Here is a 23,220-nt window from a genome sequence, read left to right as displayed (position 1 = left end):
GTCCAAAATATGTTTTCTTCTTTGCATAAATGTTTAACGTTTAGAAGATGTACAGTAGATATGAATAGTGACTTTAAACCAAACATCAGTGTAAGTTATGGTTAAAATGAATAAAATTAAAATGCAGATTCTAAGATATGATGAGATCTAGTTTTGAAAAACATCAAATCTTGTTGAATCTATAACAGGTTACTTCACATTTTTTAATCTCTCTTCTATAAATTTAGGAACGTATTAACCAGAATCACACATTTAACCAGGAAAGTGATAAAACACCCCAAGCATTTGGATAATCTGAAATTTGGCAATACTTTATTGTTCAGTAAGTTTTCCAAGTGACCTTTAGGATTCTACCTCTCAGATTCTGAGTCTAAAATCCAGTCCCCTTCGTGACCCAAATCTGAACGTTAGCTTCTAAAGGGTAAAAACTTTCAAAATAAATAAAATAATCTAAAACCCGGTATACCTTCAGTCTCTAAGAAAATAAGTCATATACCTGACCACAGAGAATACAACATACATACGTGCATATGATGCATATATGTACTTAGATAGTTGTATCTCATTTCTGATTTATTTTTTACATAATAGTTACATTATTTCTCTTGGTAACCACATTGTCTGATTTAGTATAGGACAAGAGGCAAATTATATAAAATTTTTAAAAAATGAGGACTAGAAGAAAGAATAGGGCAAATCACTACAAAGAACAGAGGTATTAATTGAAGGGACACATATAAGGGAGTGAAATTACTAATGTTTCATTTATGTTTCCTTGATAAAGCACTGTGACCTAGAATAAATCACAATGCCTCTCTGGTGACAGATGTCAGGTTTGTAACTTGATCTCTCAGGTCCTTTAAGTCCTAAAGGTCAAGAAGTCAGAAGAAACATCCTCTGCAAATGCACAACACACTGAAAGCATTTTATCTGCAAAAAAATGGGGCATATCTCCCAAATAACTCCTGGGATTATCACAGTATTCCAATAAAAGATAATAACTGAATTTCAGAAAAAAAATATAAGAATACATTTAAAACGTTAAATTATCTTTGGATTTTCTCCACTTAATGCAGTCAAATGTGAAACACATTTTAGGAGTTCCACCAAAAATTTAAGTATAATATAGGACACTTCATTTTTCACTAATGTTGGAAAATAATGTATCCATAATTTCTTAGTATGTTATCACCAGTATCTAATAGTGACAGATAAATGAGTTCTGACAACAATATACATCTTCTCCTAAAAAATAAAACAAAAGCTACTTAAATTAAATTTAACATTTTCTCTGTTCTTCCCTATTAGCATTAATTTAAAAGTTAAAAAGAGTATCTGAATATTTCAGTCTGTTTCTAGGTACTTGTTCTTTTTAAAATACCAGCATGAATTCTTATATTTGACAAAGAGTTAAATGTTAAACACAATCTTTTCTTTCTTGACTTTAGATAAATATCCTTTGACTGTGGATCTTCCATGAGACACAGATTGTAAGACACTTGGAAAGATTACCTGATTAACTCTGACAAAGAGAAAAAAATATATAAATGGAAGTGGCTTACATTTTTTCATATTAAAATTACACTAAAGAAAACTATATTTTATTTCTGTAGTTACTTCAACCTCATAGAATGTTTAATGTGGAGTAATGGACTGTTAAAAAATCTTCTATTGTTGCAGGTGGTGTGCTCAATTTATCTATTATATCTTTCACTTAAAATTTATTGCCAGGTTATATGTATGCTATTATGTAAATGACAACAATTTTCTCTCTCTCTCAAGGGTAATCGTCGTTGGTATGGTACTACTATTTATCCAGTATACAAAGCTTAGAGGTAGTTTTCAGATCCAATTTGTTTCTTTCCTATCTCTAGGAATCTTCCTACTTATTTCTCCTTTTTGGTCTCAAAATGAATAATTCTAATTAACTAATTATTGAACTCTCAAAGTAAAGCTATCATAGGTTTGTTTTAGAGTATGTAGTCCACATCCTATATGTATATAAAGGTGACCATCATGTGGAAAATGTATACAGGATCCAAATTAAAATAAATGACAGTTAAGAATATTATAGAAGTCCAGGGATAGGAAAGTGTTGTCTAAACCTGAAGGAGATAATACAATGCACATTACACGTTATTATTTACTAAGTATGAGATATTAAGCTAGCTATGTATATACATTACCTATACTCTTCACAACAGCCCTGAAATTTTTATAGCCAACCTGAATTGTAAAAGAAAACAACGTAAATTGCCTGAGGATATACTGCATAACCAGCAAGTATCAGAGTAAAATCTGGATACTAGTCTGACTGCTTCCAAAATACATTATTTTTCCCCATACCATGCTGATCATACCAATACTTATTAAAACATCATAGTGTAGAAAAATTTGGGGAAGGATGAAAATTTTAATTCTTCTTTCTGTCGTTTATGCCTTGCACTTATATTTTAATTCTGATTATTGTCTATTCCAAGGTATAATTAAATGTGGTTATGGGAAAATAGTGTTTTTTCAAATTATATAGATTATAGGACTATATCCTCTGGGAAAATATATAACATTTCTTGATAATGATACTAGCTATGGATCTTGAGAATTGGTACTTACTTAGGACAGACTTCAAAAGATCCAATAAAGTAAATATACTTTGGTGAAAACCATAAGAAAACATTGTACCACAAATAATCTTCATTTTGCTGCTCTTTCTTTGTTGTTACATAAAACCTCATTTTATACATCACGTAAGTCCTATATAAAGAACAGAGTTTGTAGGCAGGTAAACCTGGATCAAAATCCTGATTTTCTCACTAATTAATATATGATTGGGGATAGTTACTTAACATCTCTGGTCTCAAGTGTTTCCTCTGTAAAACAGTAGAAAACTGTTTCAAAAGTTTTAATCATTCAAAATATTGGGAGCTTTATACAAGACAGAGATCTAGGTCTTAGTGATACATCACCTAGAATAAATGAATAAATGAATGAATAAAATGGTGCTAAATACTGGGAATACAAAGTTCACCATTTTCATTTCTAAGCGTGCTTACAATCTAGTAAGAAAATATTTGTAGTATAATTAAACAAGTGACTTCAATAAATCTCTGATAAATGCCATGATATAAGCAACACAAGGTGTTATTGCAACCCAGAACAGAAGCATCAAAACTACTCTCAGCTATTGCACACCAGAGGAAATTATATACAAGCCAATATGAATAATATGTTCACATCAAATCAGGAGAATAGGAGGGGAAGGGATGCTTTTAGAATATTCTAGAAAGACAGCATTCCTGAAGGCCCAGAAGTCAGAGTAGATAAAATGTTTAAAAAACTAAAATTTTCAAAACAGCCGCAGTAATGTGTAAGATAGATGTAGTGAAATTTTAAGAGCTACAAATTGGCTGGTGTGATAGATTTAGAAATAATCACTACTGATATAAGAGACCCTTAGAGGTCAAATGGAACATCCATCCAGGGAATGTATGAATGAAATTAACAGAAGAGCTAGAAAGACATATAGAACACTTCTGGCAATGAGGAAGACAAATGAAAAATGTAAAAGTAATAACCAAACATTTTAATACACAGTGCATGTGCAAGAAAATAATACAAATTTTCAGAGTTGAGAAATGAAAAGAGAACTGAAAACTAGGTTATTGAGTTTCCATAGCTTTGTGAATATGTGTAGGCGTGTGTGTGTGTGTGTGTGTGTGTGTGTGAGTGAGAGAGAGAGAGAGAGAGAGAGACTGATTTTTCCCACAAAGGCAGTAGAAGAATGCTGGATCAGTAATCTAGATGTTTGGGTCTTAATATCAACACTAAACAGATGATAATTTCTTAGTTGCTCTTAAGGTGTGGATCTGAGCATAGACCCAGGACCCTCAGAGGCTAAACCCTCAGTGGAAGATTGGAGGAGATAATATCCCCTCCCAGTATGAAGAGAGGTCTCAGCCTGGATTGTGAACGGAAAAAAAAATATAGAGAGAGATATTTATATATATCTATATCTATATCTAGATATATATATTTTATATATTTATATAAATATATATATATCTAGATATAGATATAAATATATAGTATATATATATATATATATATATATATATATATCCCAAAATTTATAGACGAGAAACTGTATCATAAGCTCTACGTTCTATAGTTCAAAAAACCTCAATTTAAAAAAAAGCAAAGTAAAGATGAATTCAGGGCATACAATATTTCAGACAAGAGTCAGGTTGTTCAGGAAAGCTGTGGCCTCAAGACAGGCCTCATAAGACTTTCACAGGGCCAAAAAACATAGAAGACAGGCTCAAAAAAATTACAATAAAAAAGGGGTGAAGGAACGAAGGAAGAAAGTGGAAAAGGAGGGAGGGAGGAGGAAATAAGGAAGGGAGGGAGGAAAGAAGTAGAGCTAACAAGCAAGCAAAAGGAAAAATATATATCTGGTGAGTGGAAATTTAGCAGATCCAAAAAATGGCAGAATTAAATCCATAAGATCTTCAGATATTTAAAAAGTATCTAAATGCCTCATTAGCACAGTAGATAGTGCTTCAGTCTCATAACAGGTATATGACAGAGACTATAGACTAAAATATAATAAACACTATAAAATAAGGAAGTCAAAACATATTTAAAAAATAAAGGTAAAGGGCGCCTGCCTGAGTGGCACAATTGGGTGAGCCTCGGACTTCAGCTCAGGTCATGATCTTAAGGTTTGTGAGTTCAAGCTCCACCTTGGGCTCACTGCTATCAGGGAGGAGCACGCTTTGGATTCTCTGTCCCCTGCCCCCCCCCTTCTCTGTCTCTGCCCCTGTCCTGCTTGTGCATTTTCTCTCTCATAAATCAATAAATAAATAAATAAATAAATAAATAAATAAATAAACAAACAAACAAACAATAAAATAAAAATAAAGATAAAGATAAAGAAAAAACAAAAGCATGCTTAAAATAAAACACCCTAGTGGGGCACCTGGGTGGCTCAGTCAGTTAAGTGTCTGACGCTTGGTTTTGACTCAGGTCATGATCTTGCCATTTGTGAGTTCAAGCCCTAGGTAGGGCTCCGCACTGATTATGTAGAGCCTGCTTGGGATACTTTTTCTTTCCCTCTCTCTCTCTCTGCCCTCCCCTGCTTGTGCTCTCTCTCTCTCTCTCTCAAAATAAATAAAGTTAAAACAACCATACATACACCCAGAGGAAAACAGGCAGAGTTGAAAAGGAACCAAATAGGGCATTTAGAAATCAAAACCAGTGTTGAAATTATAAACTTTAAGGAGTGATTAAATTATAAATTAGTATGTTTGAAGAAAGAATTACTAAACTAGAAGACATATCAGAAGAAATATCCAACGTTGCAGTTTAAAGATAAAAAATAATTTATAATAAATACAGAATCATGGAGAATAGATTAAAATGAGCAAATATTAAATTCATAGTCCAAAAACATGAAAGAGAAAATGGGGATAGGTAATAATCAAAAAGATGATTTCTTGGAATTTCCCAGAATTTATGAAAGATCTGACTTTAGATTAAGGAACCACAATTTAACTCGAGATAAGTAAAACTAAATTCATGTATAGAAACACTAGTGATATATCAGGATGCCAAGAAGAAATTTATGAAAACTAAAGTAACCTATAAATTATTTGCAGTATTGAATCGAGAGTGAAAAATCTACTCTCCTCCCACTCAAAAGAAACAATAAAATAAAATAAATAAAATACAATAAAATACAATAAAATAAAAATGAGAACTTCCTACAAAGAAATCAACTCCCTCTATCAAAGAAAATACTGAAAGAATATTTCAGAGTTAGGCATAGACAGAGGAACCAGCAAATATGTAGGAGGGAACCCAAGAAATATCTTGTCACTGAAGACAAGAGAAGTATTTCAAGGAGAAAGACCACAATGATGGTAACATGAGAGGCAAATGGAAATGCATTATCCACATTATTTTTTTCCTGTTAAGCTTGGAAAATACAGTTTTTGTGGAATGACTTGAGGAGGAAAAAACAGTTTTTGTCTATTGTAGACTGAGTGGAACATTGATACATAAAATTTATGCAACTTTTCCAAGACATTTTACTATGAGGGATGTAAGAATCAATGTGACAGCTGATGAGACATATAGGATCAAAAACAGTTAACTAGTTATGTTGGTGCTAATCTTTTTAAAGAAAGGTGAAAGTTGAACATACGTAAACATTGATGGGAAGAAAATAGTGCATGAGACTAAAAATATAGTCTCTTTATACAAAATTACATTTTCAGGGCACTTGGGTGGCTCAGTCGGTTAAGGGGCTAAGTTTAGCTCAAATCATGATCTCATGGTTTATGAGTTCGAGCCCCTTGTCAGGCTCTGTGCTGACAGCTCAGAGCTTGGAGTCTGACTTCTGATTCTGTGTCTCCCTCACTGTGTGCCCACCCCCCTGCTTGTGCACATGCTCACGCTCTCGCTCTCTCTCTCTCTCTCTCTCTCAAAATAAACATTAGGAAAAATTTACATTTTCTGTTTTTACACATTGTAGGACAGCAGAAAAATTCCAAAGGACAGATTTATATCTAACAGTGATAGGGATCCTTGGCAATTAAAATAATTAGTACTAAAATAAATCTAAACTCAATTGAGTCCAAAAGTTAAAAATTAAACAAGGAACTTAGATTTTTTTTGTCTCAAGAAATGATAAAGAAATAATAGCTTTTGTAAATTGGAAATTCCCAATGAAATGTACCAGATGAGGGGGACCTTGGTGGCTCAGTTGGTTAAGCATTTGACTTCAACTCAGGTCATGATCTCGTGATTCGTGACTAGAGCCCCTCACTGGTCTCTACACTGGTGGTAGAGAGCCTGCTTGGGATTCTCTCTCTCCCTCTCTTTCTCTGTTCCTTCTCTACTTACACACACTCTCTCTCTCTCAAAATAAATAAACTTAAAAAAAAGACTCTTCCCAACAAATATACTACATGAAATAAACAATTAACTGATTTATAATGTCTATAAAAACTCAGAATATATAAAAAGTAACTCAAATAAATTTATTTTGGTTTCTACTTATTTTAAGACTATATTTCAGGAAATTTTGGTGTGTGTGTGTGTATACAACCATATATTCCAGAAGAAAAAAAACAAATTTTGAAATATCTATATTTTAAAAATACAGAAATTTTTGGGGCGCCTGGGTGGCTCAGTCGGTTAAGCGGCCAATTTAGCTCAGGTCATGATCTCGCAGTCTGGGAGTTCGAGCCCCACTTCGGGCTCTGTGCTGGCAGCTCAGAGCCTGGAGCCTGTTTCAGATTCTGTGTCTCCCTCTCTCTGACCCTCCCCTGTTCATGCTGTGTCTCTCCCTGTCTCAAAAATAAATAAAATGTTTAAAAAAAATTAAAAATAAATAAAAATACAGAAAATTTTAATGAAATTCTTTGTTTTTAACATTCATTCATTTTTGGGAGGGAGAGAGAGAGGGAGAGAGGGAGAGAGGGAGAGAGGGAGAGAGGGAGAGAGAGAGAGAGAGAGAGAGAATATGAATGAGTGGGGGAATGGCAGACATAGAGAGAGGGAAAAACAGAATCTGAAGCAGGCTCCAGGCTCCAAGCTGCCAGCACAGAGCCTGATTTGGGCTCGAAACCACAGAACCGTGAGATCGTGACCTGAGCCAAAGTTGGACATTTAACCAAAGGAGCCACAAAGGCTCCCCAAAAATACAAGAATTTTTAAAACTGTCCTTATATGGTATTCTGTATTATTTTTCTCATTCTTATTCATACTCTAGGATTAGTAATTTTAGCACTGTGGAGGCACAAGGAATAGATTCTTCAGTGCCACAAAATAGTAGTCAGGTTGCCTAAGATTTATTTTTGTTTCATTTTTATCATTAAAAAATTAGCATGTTATTAATAAGAGAAATTTTTATGAAATTGCTTATGTACTTTAACTCACAGAGGTTACATCCTGATTGTTTTTGGCAACGTACCCTGGGGTAAAGCCCCAACTTCAGTCACCTCAGTTCTGCTCAAATTATAGAAAGGGGCAGCAAGGGGCAGCAACAAATGGCTCAAACACTGACATGCACACAGCTTTCTGCTTTCAAAATGCCAAATCAACATGGTAGAAGGGATTTGTTTCCTGGATCAGTAGGATACTTCAATCTGACATCTTTCAAAATATTAAACTTAATATTAAAAAAATAAGAGTTTGGAAATGTTGTTATTTTCTCTAATAATGTCAATTGGTCCAATTCCAACGCTAGTTTGAAAAATGTGTGTGTGTGTGTGTGTGTGTGTGTGTGTGTGTGTGTGTGTGTTCCATTTGAGAAAGAAAATTATTTGGAAGGACAAAAAAGAAGAAAAGGCTATAGCTCATCTCTTATTGAATAACTACTAGATACTAACCACTACCGAGATTTTACATATTCTTTTTCATTTGATTCTGATTGTGTGTGTGTGTGTGTGTGTGTGTGTGTGTGTGTGTGTGTGTATAAAATCAATGCTGCTGAAATGTCAGAAGAATTCATGTTTATTCTTGACAGAAATTTAAGGGACTGCATTTTTGTCAGCACCAAGAGGCACTTAGAATTATTATTGCCCAGTGGCTTTTGGTAGTGCAAAGCTCCAGATACTATGGAAAAGAAAGAACATCTGAGGATTCCTGGTTTGTAACAGAGAGTTTGGATAAGAAGTTAGCCAGGAGGCAAAAGTAAATAATTAGAATTGTGAGAGTGTTTCACAAACCTGGATGTATATTAGAATTATATGTACAGCTTTTAAAAGTACTTATACTTGAGCCTTTATTATACTTCAGTTGGAAGTATAGGACATACTACATTTCCTCAGGTGTTAAGGGTTGAAATGTATGTATCAAAAAGAGATGTCCCATTCTAAAGCCTGGTACCTGTGAATGTCTTATTTAGAAATAGGGTCTTTGCCTATGTAATTAAGGATCTCAAGATTCTTTCATTCTGGATTATGGGAGGTCCCTAAATATCCAAGGACTTGCATCCTTATAAGATATGATAGTGACACAGAGAAAGGCCATGTGAACATGCAGACAAGAGATTGGAGCCAAGGTGGAGCAGCCAACAGAAGCTGGAAGAGGCAGAGGATTCTCTTTGTGGAGCATGATGATTTTGGACTTCTGGACTCTAAAACTATGAGAATGGATTTCTGTTATGTGAAGCCATCATGTTTGTGGTGATTTGTAGTAGCCTTAACAAATTCTAATTTGTAGGGAATGTTGACATCACATAGCTTATTAAATTTTTTGGAATTGCTCTAGGATAAGAATCACAGGAGGTGCTTTTCCCAAAATACATATTCCTGGACTCTATGTGAGACCTACTGAATGAACTTTTGGGGGAGGGTGGTAGTGGCCTGAGGATATTTATTACTACCAAGCACCCTGTGTGATTCATACCCTTAAGCAAGAAGCTGGGGAAATGCTGAGTTAGGTCAAGGAACTAAAAGCTGTTTTTAATAATTTCTGCCTGTGGCTTTCAATATGCTCACCAGGGTCTTCCTAACTCCCCACTTGCCTGCATACAGAGCCTTATTAATCAAATGTGTATAAAACAGGGAACCGTAACCAAAGACGATGAGAAAGCATGTCACATACCCATAAGAATAACATAAGAGAGAACCTAGCAGAAGCTTGCATGCCACTTCTAAACAAAATAAAAATGTTTAAATATAAATGTATAGAACATGAGAAAGCAGAACACGACCATCTGGGATACAAAGCATAAATCGAATAACTTAATTTCTTTGGTTTCTGTCATTTGAATGGAAGTAATTATTGCCAGATTGGAGAGTGAAGAACAAACAGGTTTGATAGGAAGTTAAAGCTCTAAATCAAATCAAAGAGAGAAAATTGTAACACCTACTTACCAAAAATGAATTTATCTCCACATTGAAACAAGTTATCAAAGAAGTTATAAAACATATATTTTTGATCTCAGAATATTGACAGTGCTTTTGAAATAAATGGAAGATGGGAAAGATGTATGGAAACTGGAAAATGGTAAATAATATTGTTCCAATTTCAAAAATGAGTGAAAATTTGCAAACAATAGAAAGATAAAATTTATATATATATATATATATATATATATATATATATATATATCTATATATATCTGACAATAATTCTAGTATTGACTTGCTAAAACATTATTTTGTCAGCATTTTTAAAGAGACTCTTTGCTCAAGAACGAAATAAAAATTTATGCCAAATGAGATTCATTTATTTGCTGATACAATTTTTAGATAAGGATATATCATGAAAATGTCATAAACAAAGCGTTCTCATATTTTTGGCAATGTTTGATAAGTCTTCTGATGACAAATGAAAGTATCATGCATGCAAGATGGTGGTAAATTTAATGCGTTCAAAATTGTCTCTGTACAGTTTTAATTATTAAATCAGTTTCCCCTAAAGGATGTTTTCAATTACTTGCCAAAAGTTTAACAACTTTGTTACTATGATTTGATTGCAGCCTTAAAAATTATGCTTATCAAATCTCTGAATTCCATAAAACTGGGAGACTTCATTAATATCATATGTTCAAAATTGCAAGACAGCAGTAGGGTTAAGAGTTATAGGAGGATGGAAATCTAAGAGTAATAGCTTGGAGTGGAAAAGATCAGACCCATGTACATATTCAGAAATAGGCAAATAAGGAACAATGAGGAGATTATCAAAATAAAAGGTAAAAAATTTTGAAAATTAAACATTAGAAGCACCCAAAAGGAGCAAAAGGAGTGATCAAGTCATAAGAGAAGCTTAGTTATTTTAATTAGCTGGGCACTTGACATAGGAGTTATGTGATAAGGCTCCCATTTATAATTGTGTTAAAGGAAGCCTAGAAATTACTGAAGGTAATAAATCCATTTCAATCTGTTCAAAAATACCACATATGGGATACTATGTTCTGTTTAATTCTATCTAGGCCATGAATTTGTTTTTAATTTTGGAAAAATAAATTAAAATAAAATAAAATAAAATTTACCATTCTAACCATATTTAAGTGCATAATTCAGTAACATTAACTGTATTCATATCATTATGCAACAGATCTCTAGAACTTATTCATCTGTAGAACTGAAACTCTATACCCATTGGACATCAACTACCCATTTTAGAACATTAATTTTACCAACGTCATTAAAAATCCAAGTATATTCATAGTAGGGCAATTGGGAGGGAAATAACATACAAATATTCATGTAAGGAAATCTGAAAGAAGTGGTGTTTTTTGCTTGTAAAAGAGAAGGGTTAGGTAGGCAGGAATGTGCCTTCGGTTATCTAAAGAGTGATCCTGTGACAAGGTTATAGATTTAGATTGTGTAGCCTCAGAAAACAGAACAAGTATCATTGATTAGAATCTTTAGGAAGGCAGATGTTGGTTGCAACAATGAGGAATATTCTGACAATTACTGACTAACAGTAGAATTAGCTACCCTGCGAAAAGGCCAGTTCTTTGTTCCTGAAAATATCCAAACAAGGACTGGGTAAGCATCTCTGAGACCAGTTTTAGAATTCTTACATTGGATGAGGGATTGAATTAGATAACATGTGCAGGCAACCACCAAAACCTGTGAATCTCTGAAACAAAGAGAATGGACCTGAGTCCAGTGCTTGTCAGACTAACTCATTCTGCAATTTTGGACACGCAACTTTTAGTGTTTTGATTTCCTTATTTATAATGTGAGGGGATAAAATGAATGGTTTTCTCATTCTTTATAAATGTCCACGCATTGAGAAAATATGCATTGTGCACATTGTGCAGAATTTGTCTGCATTGGTCAACAAGTGCCTGCCAGCTTTAACAGCAAATAGGAAGGAAGGAAAGGAGAGCGAGAAGGAACAAGAAAATGAATAATAATTAACATGTAATAGTGCGATTTTTCCGTTTGACATGACACTGGCCCACTTAGATCCAATACTAAGAAAAAGAAGAATCTAAGTACTCTTGCATGCTACACATAAATCCCAATAGTTGAAGGTGTTCCTTCCAAAAGAAGAGTAGCCCACAAGACAATTTTATGCAAAGACCAATAGACTCAAGGGAAGGGATACTCCATGACAATAATTCAAGAAATTTTGTGGGTACATGAGAAATAAATTAATGCTGCTCAGGAGGTAGACTAACCATTTTACCCTGAATCTAGAGAAGAAAGAACTGATGGGTCATTAGGAGACTAGCCTGATCACAGTTGGGAGAGTAGGGGGAAAAGTGTACTCACAAGAGAGAGCAAAACTTTTTTTTTTTCCATTTTATTTATTTATTTATTTATTTATTTATTTATTTATTTATTTATTTATTTATTTTAGCAAGAGAGAGAGAGCTCAAGTTGGGGAGAGGGGCAGAAGGGAAGAAAGAGAAAGGGAGAGAAAATCTTAAGCAGTCTCCATATACAGTGCAGAGTGCGATACGGGGCTTTATCTCACAACCATGAGATCATGACATGAGCTGAAATCAAGAGTCAGACACTTAACCCACTGAGCCATCCAGGTGCCCCAAAACTTTTATGTTGGGGGGGGGGGTCATAACAGTAATGCAACCAAGAAGGTGTCCACCAAGCAAAAGAGACTCTTAGGACTATGAGATATGAAATCTGTGGTAGGAACAATGGGGGATGGGGATAAAAGAAATCTAGAAGTAGGGGGAGAAGAAAAGGAAACAGAAGATAGAGCTGAGGGAACTATGAAGAGAAATGAGACCTCATGCCTCTCTGAAGATTTCACATTTTCTCAAAGAGCTGCATTGCACACGTGTCAGAGGGCTGTGATCTTCGGAGAAGCAGAGAAGGTTACCACTACACCCACTTAAAAGATGCTACCTATTTATCCATCTCTCCCATCTGACTGAAGAGCCAAGGCTAGAAGAGGGGGTCATGTAGGGTAGAAAGACAGAACATGGTCCCCTCTCATCAATGTTCCTAGAGCTTCACGTCTAGCCAGCAGTGGGGTAGAAGAAAGCTTTGACTAAGATATAATAATGAAGTTTCAAAGTGGATTTAATCAAGTTCTAGAAATAACGAGTTACCAGAATCATTGTGTCTGCCAAGATGTTATTAAGGAATGAGGGAGCAATGAAAGCAGTGCTTGCCAATACTCATATTTTGCCAGTGCCCCATTGGGTTAACAGTCTTCATTTATTAGTTTACACAAATATGCATTTTTTTTCTTACTAAACTTAAAAAAAATATTACAGTTAATCATGAAATTTGGTTTTCTAATAACTAGTTGAACAAATCTTTGATATAAAGCATACACTGATTTAACTGGAAAATTATTTCTTTTTGACAGCTCTGTCTCTTCTCTTTGTGTCTGATACTTGCCAGTTTTGTTTCTGACTCTTTGCTCCTTAATTATGTGGAGTAAAATTACAAGTAGCTTTACAAGTAAGATTATACATTACATGAGACAGAATTTTACTATTTTCATAGATTTAAAATATTAACACTCATAAAAGGGAGTCTATGTTAACTTTGCAAATTTTCATGGATTTTTTATTAGACTCCATTGAACTACCTTTCAATCTGTTAATAAATTTTAGGTATTTTTTTAATTAAACAGTTTGAACAAATCAGAAGCTAACAACTCACATTAACGTGTATTTATTAAAAAGTAATAACAGGGGCGCCTGGGTGGCCCAGTCGGTTAAGCGGCCGACTTCAGCTCAGGTCATGATCTCGCGGTCCATGAGTTCGAGCCCGCGTCAGGCTCTGTGCTGACAGCTTAGAGCCTGAAGCCTGTTTCAGATTCTGCGTCTCCCTCTCTCTCTGACCCTCCCCCGTTCATGCTCTGTCTCTCTCTGTCTCAAAAATAAATAAACGTTAAAAAAATAAAATAAAAAAAAAAGTAATAACAAATAAAAGCTATATTGAAATACTGGGAAGACAGAACACTCCCAAAATAGTTAAACTACAGTTTAAAATAAACAAATGTACTACTTTTGATGATAAATTTTCCAAGGGGCAAAGTAAAAGTTTGTCTGAAATGTTCTTACATTTAATCATGAAACACTCTTATATTCAATGCTGTAACATGGAAATGGGAAGAAAATTTGTTAGGTTAATTGCTTCCATCTTAAATTCATTTTGCATATATAAACATAATCACATCACTAAGTACATGTAAGATATAATCAAACCTGAATGTTGCTTCTCAAAGTGTGGTCCCTTGACCACGTAGGATCAACAACAGTTAGAAGTATAAATATAAATACAAATCATGGACAAACTAAGACTTATTGGGTCATAGGCTCTGAGAATCAGGCCCAGCATTCTGGTTTGTGTTATGTTTTTCTTTATGCTTCTTTAATAAGTTCTCCAGGGGATTCTGGTGCATGATGGAGTTTGAGAACCTTGGCCTTAAGTTGACAGTTCTCAGGCTTGAGGGCACATTTCATACCACTGGAAAGCATTAACAATACTGATTCTTGCATCTGATCCCCAGAGACTCTTATTTAATTAGTCTGGGGTGAGGCATGGGCAGGTGATTCTTTTACTGACAGCTAAAGTTGAGAATCCACGCTAATAGCTTTGAAACAAGTGACCATTTAGTTCCTTGACACACAGTCCACTTCTAACTCAGGCTTCACTATTTTAACCTATCTGTTCTTATTTGCAGAATCAATTTCCAGAGTCTCTTTTTTGCCCAACATGAGGACTACCAAAAGAAAGTTAAAAGGCTCTTTAAAGATGAAGTGAGAATCTTCAAGGCCCTTTCTAATTATGTGTTTGCCTACATATAGTTTCAACCTAAAATGTGCAGTTACCTTGTAAAAGCAAATGCAAGTAAAATGAATTAGGTTTTAAAAAGGTGCTAATGAATTCCACTAAATTTTGACCCTCATTTGCAAAAGCTTCAACTCCTAAATACAACCAGAAGCGTTCCTTTTTTATTTTTAAGTCTATTTATTTTGAGAGAGAGAGAGAGAGAGAGCAAGCAGGTGCAAGCAGGGGGAGGGGAAGAGAGAGACAGGGAGAGGAAAAATGCCAAGCAGTCTCCATGCTGTCAGCGAGAAGTCTGATGTGGGGCTCAATCTCATGAACTGTGAGTTCATGACTTCAATCTGAAACCAAGAGTTGGATGCTTAACCGACTGAGCCACCCAGGTGCCCCCGACCAGAAGCATTTCTAACCATTGGATTCTCATGTTTTAAAATCCAAATTTTGGTACTACTTTCAGTGAAAAATAGTAGTTATGAAATTAAACAGAAGTTGTTCATGGAGCTAAAATATAAAAACAAAATAAATGATGGTGAGTCTTCTAGTAGGATTAAACCTATGGGAACTTGGCTGATTCCAATGGGAAAAGTAAAATACGATCAGCCCAAATATTATAATGATGCCTAATAAAACTGGGAATTAGTTGAACTTACATTCATTTCTAGATTACTGCCAAGGAGAATGACTTTTTATGATGCAGTAAATTAAACAATTTATAATATTTTTGTCATTTTGCATTTAATGCAGAGATTTTTTTTTAAATTTTTTACCGTTTATTTATATTTTACAGAGAGAGAAATAGAGTGTGAATGGGGGAGGGGCAGAGAGAGAGAGACAGAGACACAGAATTCAAAGCAGGCTCCAGGCTCTGAGATATCAGCACAAGAGCCCAATCCAGGCCTTGAAGCCACAAACTGTGAGATCATGACCTAAGCTGAAGTCTGACGCTTAACCAAATGAGCCACCCAGGTGCCTCAATGCAGAGATAATTTCTTTTATGAGAGTAATCCATGTCGTTCTCTCTTACAACTTTATTTTTTTTTTAATTTCTCAGTGTTTGTTTTTTTGAGAGAGAGACAGACAGAGAGAGCGCAGGGGAGGGGCAGAGAGAGAGGGAGAGAGAGGATCAGAAGCAGACTCCAGGCTCTGAGCTGTCAGCAAAGAGCCCAACACAGGGCTTGAACCCACGAACCATGAGATCATGAATTGAGCCAAAGTTGGATACTCTGGGTGACTGAGCCATCTAGGCATCCCTCTCTTAAAACTTTGAAAGTAAAATTGTGCCTACTAGAGATTCACTATCAGCTTCTTTTACTGACATAAATTTTGATGTATAATGACAATCTGAAAGATAAATGTATGTTATTACAGAGAGGAACAAGTTTGGAGAGGACATGTTTCTTACCTTATAAAGGGGAAACAGTACTGAGACTACCCCATGTGGCTTACTGATACTCTATAAAGTTTGGCTATATTTCAGAAGCAAACTGACAACTACACTTCACAGTTGTTCCTATCCAGTGGTATACTGGAAGCATCTTATACCAGCTTGCAATAACCAATTTTTAAATTTTCAAGGATTCTAAGAATTAATTATTAAGGACACATCCATTATTTAAAATAAACTATATGAATTTTATTTTGCTCTTGAAGTTAGTTACATCTATTATATCTGTATTATGGAAATACCATACATTGGTATGCACATCTTTTCCCAAATCCACACGCAAAAAGTCACGTGAGCAACTTGATATTGGCCATGACAGGAGTATTTACCCCACAAAAAATAGGTAAACATTAGATCATGGCTCCCCCACGCCAGGAGATCTTAAAAAAATTACCAACCCAACAATGAACAAAACTCATTATAGGTATACGCACATTTAATTAGATACTCATGAATATGGATATGTATCATGTCATGTTCTACTCCCAATTTGAACCCAATCCATGACTCCCAGACAAAGTCGACCTGAAATGCCTGAGTTTTAGTTTCAAGTATAGCTGGATTCATAGCCTTGTCCTTCTATTTATTAGCCTTGTGATCTCAAGCAAGTTGTTAAATGTCCCTAATTTTTTACTCCTTTATCTGTAAAATCTGGACAATAGTATGTTTCTCAAAGATGTATTGCAAATATTCAATAGGATATATGTGTCTGAACTTCCTGCAACCTTTTTTTCCCCTAACATCACGAAAAGTACAAGTCAGATCAAAGACCTAATTGAAGTTCTCTAATGAGCTCATTATGTATTTTCCTATTCTATTATGTTTTCATGGACTTTCTTATCTGAATTAGACTTCTCTGTCTTTACTGTTTGCAGGTTATTCATTACCCTTTTGGCATATTCTGGAAGGAGAACAGAAAAACAATCAAGTTTTCCTAAATGATGGAACTTCCTAGATGCAGACCCAGCCACATGAATAGTCTGGACATTAGAAAGGAAAGGGATACATTTTTTTGAATCCCTTAACTGGCCAGGCTTTGAGAATTCTACATGTGAAATATAAAAGTGACTGTTATTGTGTGACTGTCTATTACTTTCTTCTTCAAAACTGCTATTGTCTTCTTTACAGTGTCAATTAGTACAACTTACCCATCTATACTTTATTCAAAGGTTACAACTTTTAATGTCTATAGGGACTTAATTGTCTAGTATTAGAAATTTTTTAAAGATAAAATTTTAGATAATGGAGCCCCTAAATAGAGCCTTTTAAATTGAGGGATTAAAACAAAGTCTTCTTATTTCCCAACTGTTAAAACTATTATGACATGTAGTTAAATTATTAAAAAAAATACATGCTCAATTGCATTATATTCTAATAAATGTGCTATGCATATCTAATATATGTTTCCCCATTAGTAATTTAAAAAAATTCATAGCCATGCCTAAAAGATTCCACAAGTTCTTAGAAAACCTGGTTAATTTCCTTACTATGTTTCACTATACATCACTTTGATAAATGATAATAAAATCTATTGATACATGGGTACAAATGAGAACAACTAAATTTGCAATTTTATGTAACAATAAAATTTTTTCCCCAAGAAGGATCAGTTGAAAGTGACTAGAAATTTTGCTATTAACAAAAATACCTTAAACTGGTAACAGAATTATATGACTCAATGCAAATGAAACAAATGGATTGCCAACTATATAATCTCAGCCTGTATTCTTTATTGCTCCAAGAATATATCATAAGCATGTCAATGAGAAACTCGTAATTTAGTCCAAATGCTACCCAATGAGCTACTCTATTTGAAAAAAAATAATCATTACGGACATAAGATTGATAATAATGAACATTTGAGAATATCATATTAGGTTTACAACTACTTCATAATATAATCCTCAATGTTGGGATCCATTTATTTTGGCTGAGAATATGGTTACTGACTCATGGAATGGATATATTCCAAAGGTATCACTAAAGTACACACTCAGGCCTAAAAGGCAGTAATAAAATGTTAACAGATCTTTTGCCTTGTTGACCAGTATTTATAAAGAAATAAAGAGCCTCTTAAGAGAGACAAAATGACAGAATTTTCTCTTTGACATAGCCTCTGCTAACAGCATGTTTCACAGACAACTTACCACAAGATGCCATTTCATCTGTCTGGTCACCACAGTCGTCTTCCCTGTCACACAGCCAGGCTCTGGGAATGCAGCGCCCATTTCCACAAGAAAATTGGTCCACCTGGCATGTTCTGGCTAAGATAATCCATTAAGGTACAAATAAGGCCTTTTGAATAACATCCGGGTAAAATAAATGATGCAATAACTCTTTCACACATAAGATATTCTATTACTTTATTAGATAAAATATTTTTAAAGTAAATTTTAATTTTTTGATACTGCCAACTTGCTCATCTTCTCTAAAGTTCACATGCTTTGCCCTTCAATATCAGGTACTGCTAAATGACAAGATATTCAGTAATCCCCACACATGTCCACAAATGAAGCTATGAATTCATTATATCACAATTTTTGCCTGGCACATGCTTATGAATATACAGTTGAATTAAATTTCATCCAACTTTTAATTAACAAAAAAGAATTTTGCAGAGTCTATGTCAAAAAACCAAGAAAACTTGCTGTCATGTAGTAGGAAGGATTTGGAGATTATATTAGTGTATCTAGTTTCTAATCATGGGGTCAGAATTGTTTTGTCCTCTAACATTTCAATGCATTTATTTCTACCTCTCAAAATGATCCAATATATGAAACGAGAATGCAGAAAATATTTTCTAAAACATACATTTAGCCTTATGATGGACATATAAAATTCACTTTTCAGCATAGTTATATAAAAATGTATAACTTTGTTTTCCTTCCAGTTTTTATTTAAATTCTAGTTAGTTAACATATAGTGTAATATTGGTTTCAGTAGTTGAATTTAGTGATTCATCACTTATATAATAAAATCTATAACCTTTTAATCAAAGTATATTAGTAAACTCTGCTTTGGCCTCTCTCAAAGGTTTCAGTGAACATACACATGGAAACTTTCTACCTTAGCCAAAAGCAGCCATTTTGATTGTTCAGTGAAGGGGTTATTTTTCTACAAGGAATTTGGTTACCATTTTCTATTACAGTCAGGTCAACTTTTGAAAGCATGAAATCCTAGATGGCTACCCTAACTCTTCTCCCAGGCCTTAGTAACATACTTACATAGTTAGATATTTTTAAGTGTTTAATTCTCTTTTCTTTTGTCTGTCTGAGATACAAATTTGTTTTCATGAGTATCGGTTTCCTACCACCCCTTCTTTTTAATGGATCAGAGAAAAGAGTGGGAAATTGTAGGAGGGGGATTTTCCCACCTTTTATTAATATATGGGTTAGATGAGGATTGGACACATGAGGAACAATTAGGGTCAGAATTTCTATAGCTATGATAAGAGAATTTTACCTAGTTCATAGATTTCCTTCTGTTTTGGGGCTTAAGAATCAGAAGGATGTGTTTCTGTTTCATCAAAATTCCAATGAACTAACAGGTGGTATAAAATTGAAAGTGGTTCAAAGGCAAGTCACCCAAACACATTAAAATGAGTCTCCATGGGGCGCCTAGGTGGCTCAGTTGGTTGAGAGACCGACTTCGGCTCAGGTCGTGATCTAGTGGTTTGTGAGTTCGAGCCCCGTGTCGGGCACTGTGCTGACAGCTCAGAGCCTGGAGCCTGCTTCTGATTCTGTGTCTCCCTCTCTCTCTGCCCCTCCCTCATTCATGCTCTGTCTCTGTCTCAGAAATAAACATTAAAAAAAATTAAAAAAATAAAATAAAATAAAATAAAATAAAATAAAATAAAATAAAATAAAAGAGTCTCCATAAATCAGGGTTTTAGAGGTCATATAAAATAATTTCTTAAAAGTTATATGCTAGTTGTCTCCTTTTAAGCAAAGTGTAATTGCTATGTTAAAATGTATATATATTATTAGTGAACACTGAAAGGATCACTTGAGAAAAACAAATGAAAAATTACTGGTTTGATTGGACATATCAGATTCAATGTACCATTTCTATCCTCAGTGTCTATAAATTAGAAATTCCATAAAATTATTACACTATGTATTCTGCTTTGTTAATATGGATAAGGGTTCTGAATCTAAGACATTTCATATAATATTTGAGTTTTCCCTTTTTGCAAGTAGAGTGTTTATTTTACATTATTAGATTTTAAGTATCTCAACAAACATGTATACTGCTGAAGTTTTCAATGTTGACATTTCAAGCAGGATTAAATATTTGTTGTCTCATTTGGCTAACTATAGATTTTCTGTGAAATTATTCTAACATTTAGACTAAATCAACAGAGTTCCTAGGTAATTTCAATAAAACTATATCTACTTGAAATACACACACACACACATGTACATAGTCCATATATATATATATATATATATATATATATATATATGTATTAGCCTAGAGAAGAATGAAGACATTGGCATTTAGTTCACTTGGTGGGAAGAGAGGGCATGGAGGTATGAGGAAGATTCATGTTTCTTACATGTCTGTATTGTTTCAACTGATTGCAGTAAATACCCTTTACCTTTTGAGATTCAGGAGAAATTAAATAAGAAAGGTTTGTTTTGTTTTGTTCTGTTTTTTTTTCCAATTCTTTCTCCCTTTTTCTTCCAGCTCTCCCTCATTCTTTCCCTCTTTCCCTTCTTCCTTCTTCTTTCCTTTTTTCTCTTTCCTTTCTCTTTTCTCTACTTTTCATTCTTTCCTACAACTCTCCTGTCTTCCCTCATTCCCAACCTATTTCATTCCTCAGTCTTTCTTGTGTTTTTTCTTTAAAGAAGGATATAGAATTACATAGTTTCATTTCATCTCCATTAAATTCTAATTGACTCATAATAAGAATATATTAAATATCCCAATATTCCAACATTCTTTTATCTGATTTTTTTTTTTAATGTCACAGTACTCCTTGTCGTTCAGGCTTAATTTTAGCAAAGTTTTCTCAGAGTTCTTTCATGAGGATCGCTAAGATGATTATAGAGGAGAATGAGAACTCCTAAGGACCTGTTTTACATTGTGTGTGGTGTGAGAATGTATGTGTCACCTCACTAACTCAGAAGCTTAAGGAACGGTTATGACCTATTACACCAAAGAGTATTTACTGGTTTATTATTGAGGAATAGTATGCCCGGAGAATATATGAATTTTTTGTCCATTCTAATCATGGACAAATCTTCTGCTTAGTCCACCAAGGAAATTTAAGTAATTTCACATAAGAAAAAAAAATGCTTCATTCTATAAATCTATAAGTACTGTCTGTCTCTATGATATAATCAGATTGATAAAACATCACTTTCTAATCACTGGATTTATATCATAAAGATACAACCTTTACTTTTTCAGTTCTTGTCACCATCATTTCTAAATTAGTTTGGAGGTGAGATTAGCAGAGCAGCCCCAGAGCAATCTAATTTTGTAGCAAATGCTGCTGTAATGAAGAGGAAATTTACACTTCTTCAGTGGAATTGTTTATCTAGCAATGAGTGAGAAATCCACCGTCACAACGTGAATTTTTTCTACTCATCACTAATTATACTTCTCCTGCTGTCCTGTAGCAGTGAGAAATCCCACAATGCACAGGAACAATAAGGAGGAATAAGACAAGAGAGCTTCACACATTATTCCTAACCTTTGCTGTATTTTAATCAAAGCATTCTACTTAAACAAAACATATGTCATATCAAAACATACTTTTCAATTTATCTTGTAAAGAAGTTTCATCTTTAATATATCAGGTTTTCTTAATTCAATTGTATCTATTTAGTTTAAGTTTACTCAAAATTTGTGAAAGATGTGAGAAGAATAAATATTATGCAATCTAATTACAATTCCATACTGTGGGGAAAAAATCTCATCTGAAATTGGCTAGGCTTTCATCTAAGTATCATCATCAGCGGCTATGAGGAAAAAGACTTGAAACTCCTTCTCATCTTTGGCCTCTGGGTCTCTCTCATAAGTACAGAAACATATCTTCTTTTTGTGAGGAAGAACAAGCACCAAGCTCATGCCTGTCAGCTCTTTTCTGCCTGCTGTACATAGGCTGTTTCCTCTTCCAGACATACCCTCCAAGCCCCTACCATCCTCTATGGACTTGACCTCATCCTCAGCAACTATGCCAATCACTCGTTCCTTTTTTTTCACAGTGAAATATTTCTATCACATAGGAAAGTATAAGACATAATAATATTAACACCTGTCTACAATCATATAGATCTATCAAATCTTTTTTTCCTATGTTTACTACAGACTATTTTTTGTTTTTTTCAGAAAAATGTATTATACTTATATTTAAAATCTCCTATGTAATTTTTTCCAATCATATATCTCCCTCTCTTTTTATATGTAACTACTATTCTTAATTTATTATTTGTATTTCCATATTTCCATTTTTATTTCCATATTTAATAATCCATATTGTTATTTCCATATTTCCATTTATAAAGCAATAAACACATATAGATTTGTTTTATATTTTTATATTTCATATAAATGGTACTAAATCACTTATAATCTGTCAACTTTTGGTTACCGTTCATTTTGAAATTAATTTCTGTTGATACTTAAGCTCTTGTTCATTCATTTTAAGTATGAAGGGCATTGTATTATGTGAATATAAAACTATATGTGTTATATATGTGAATATACATATATTTGGTGTTATATAGCCATATATAAATATATATGTATATATATATGTATATATATACATATATATATATTTATAGTTTCATATATAGTGGATATACATATATTTGTTTTTCCTGATAATGGTCATTTGAATTGTTTCTAATTTCTCAATATTACCAGCATTAGAACAATGCAATTCTTACTTGAATCGCTTTGTACATAGGTATTAAGAGTATAAATCTAGAAATGGGATTATAGACTTGAAGGTATGTATGTGTCTGCATTTATGGATTTGATCAAATGCTTTTCAATGTAGAAAAACAATTTATATAACCA

General features: G+C 33.9%; 1 protein-coding gene across 4 annotated transcripts in view; it reads right to left on the bottom strand.

Annotated features, from left to right (window-relative positions):
- The window catches only part of LRP1B (LDL receptor related protein 1B), a 1,871,086-nt gene that overhangs the window by 681,235 nt on the left and 1,166,631 nt on the right, over positions 1-23,220 (bottom strand). For all 4 annotated transcript variants that reach the window (XM_053909160.1, XM_053909154.1, XM_053909157.1 and 1 more), the window contains exon 18: positions 18,333-18,449. In XM_053909160.1, coding sequence (XP_053765135.1) covers positions 18,333-18,449 — 117 coding nt within the window. The remainder of the gene's footprint in view (positions 1-18,332; positions 18,450-23,220) is intronic.

Source organism: Panthera pardus, unplaced genomic scaffold (genome assembly GCF_024362965.1).
Source record: "Panthera pardus isolate Hobbes unplaced genomic scaffold, ASM2436296v1 HiC_scaffold_10, whole genome shotgun sequence".
Taxonomy (NCBI): domain Eukaryota; kingdom Metazoa; phylum Chordata; class Mammalia; order Carnivora; family Felidae; genus Panthera; species Panthera pardus.
This window is presented reverse-complemented; position numbering and strand designations above follow the sequence as displayed.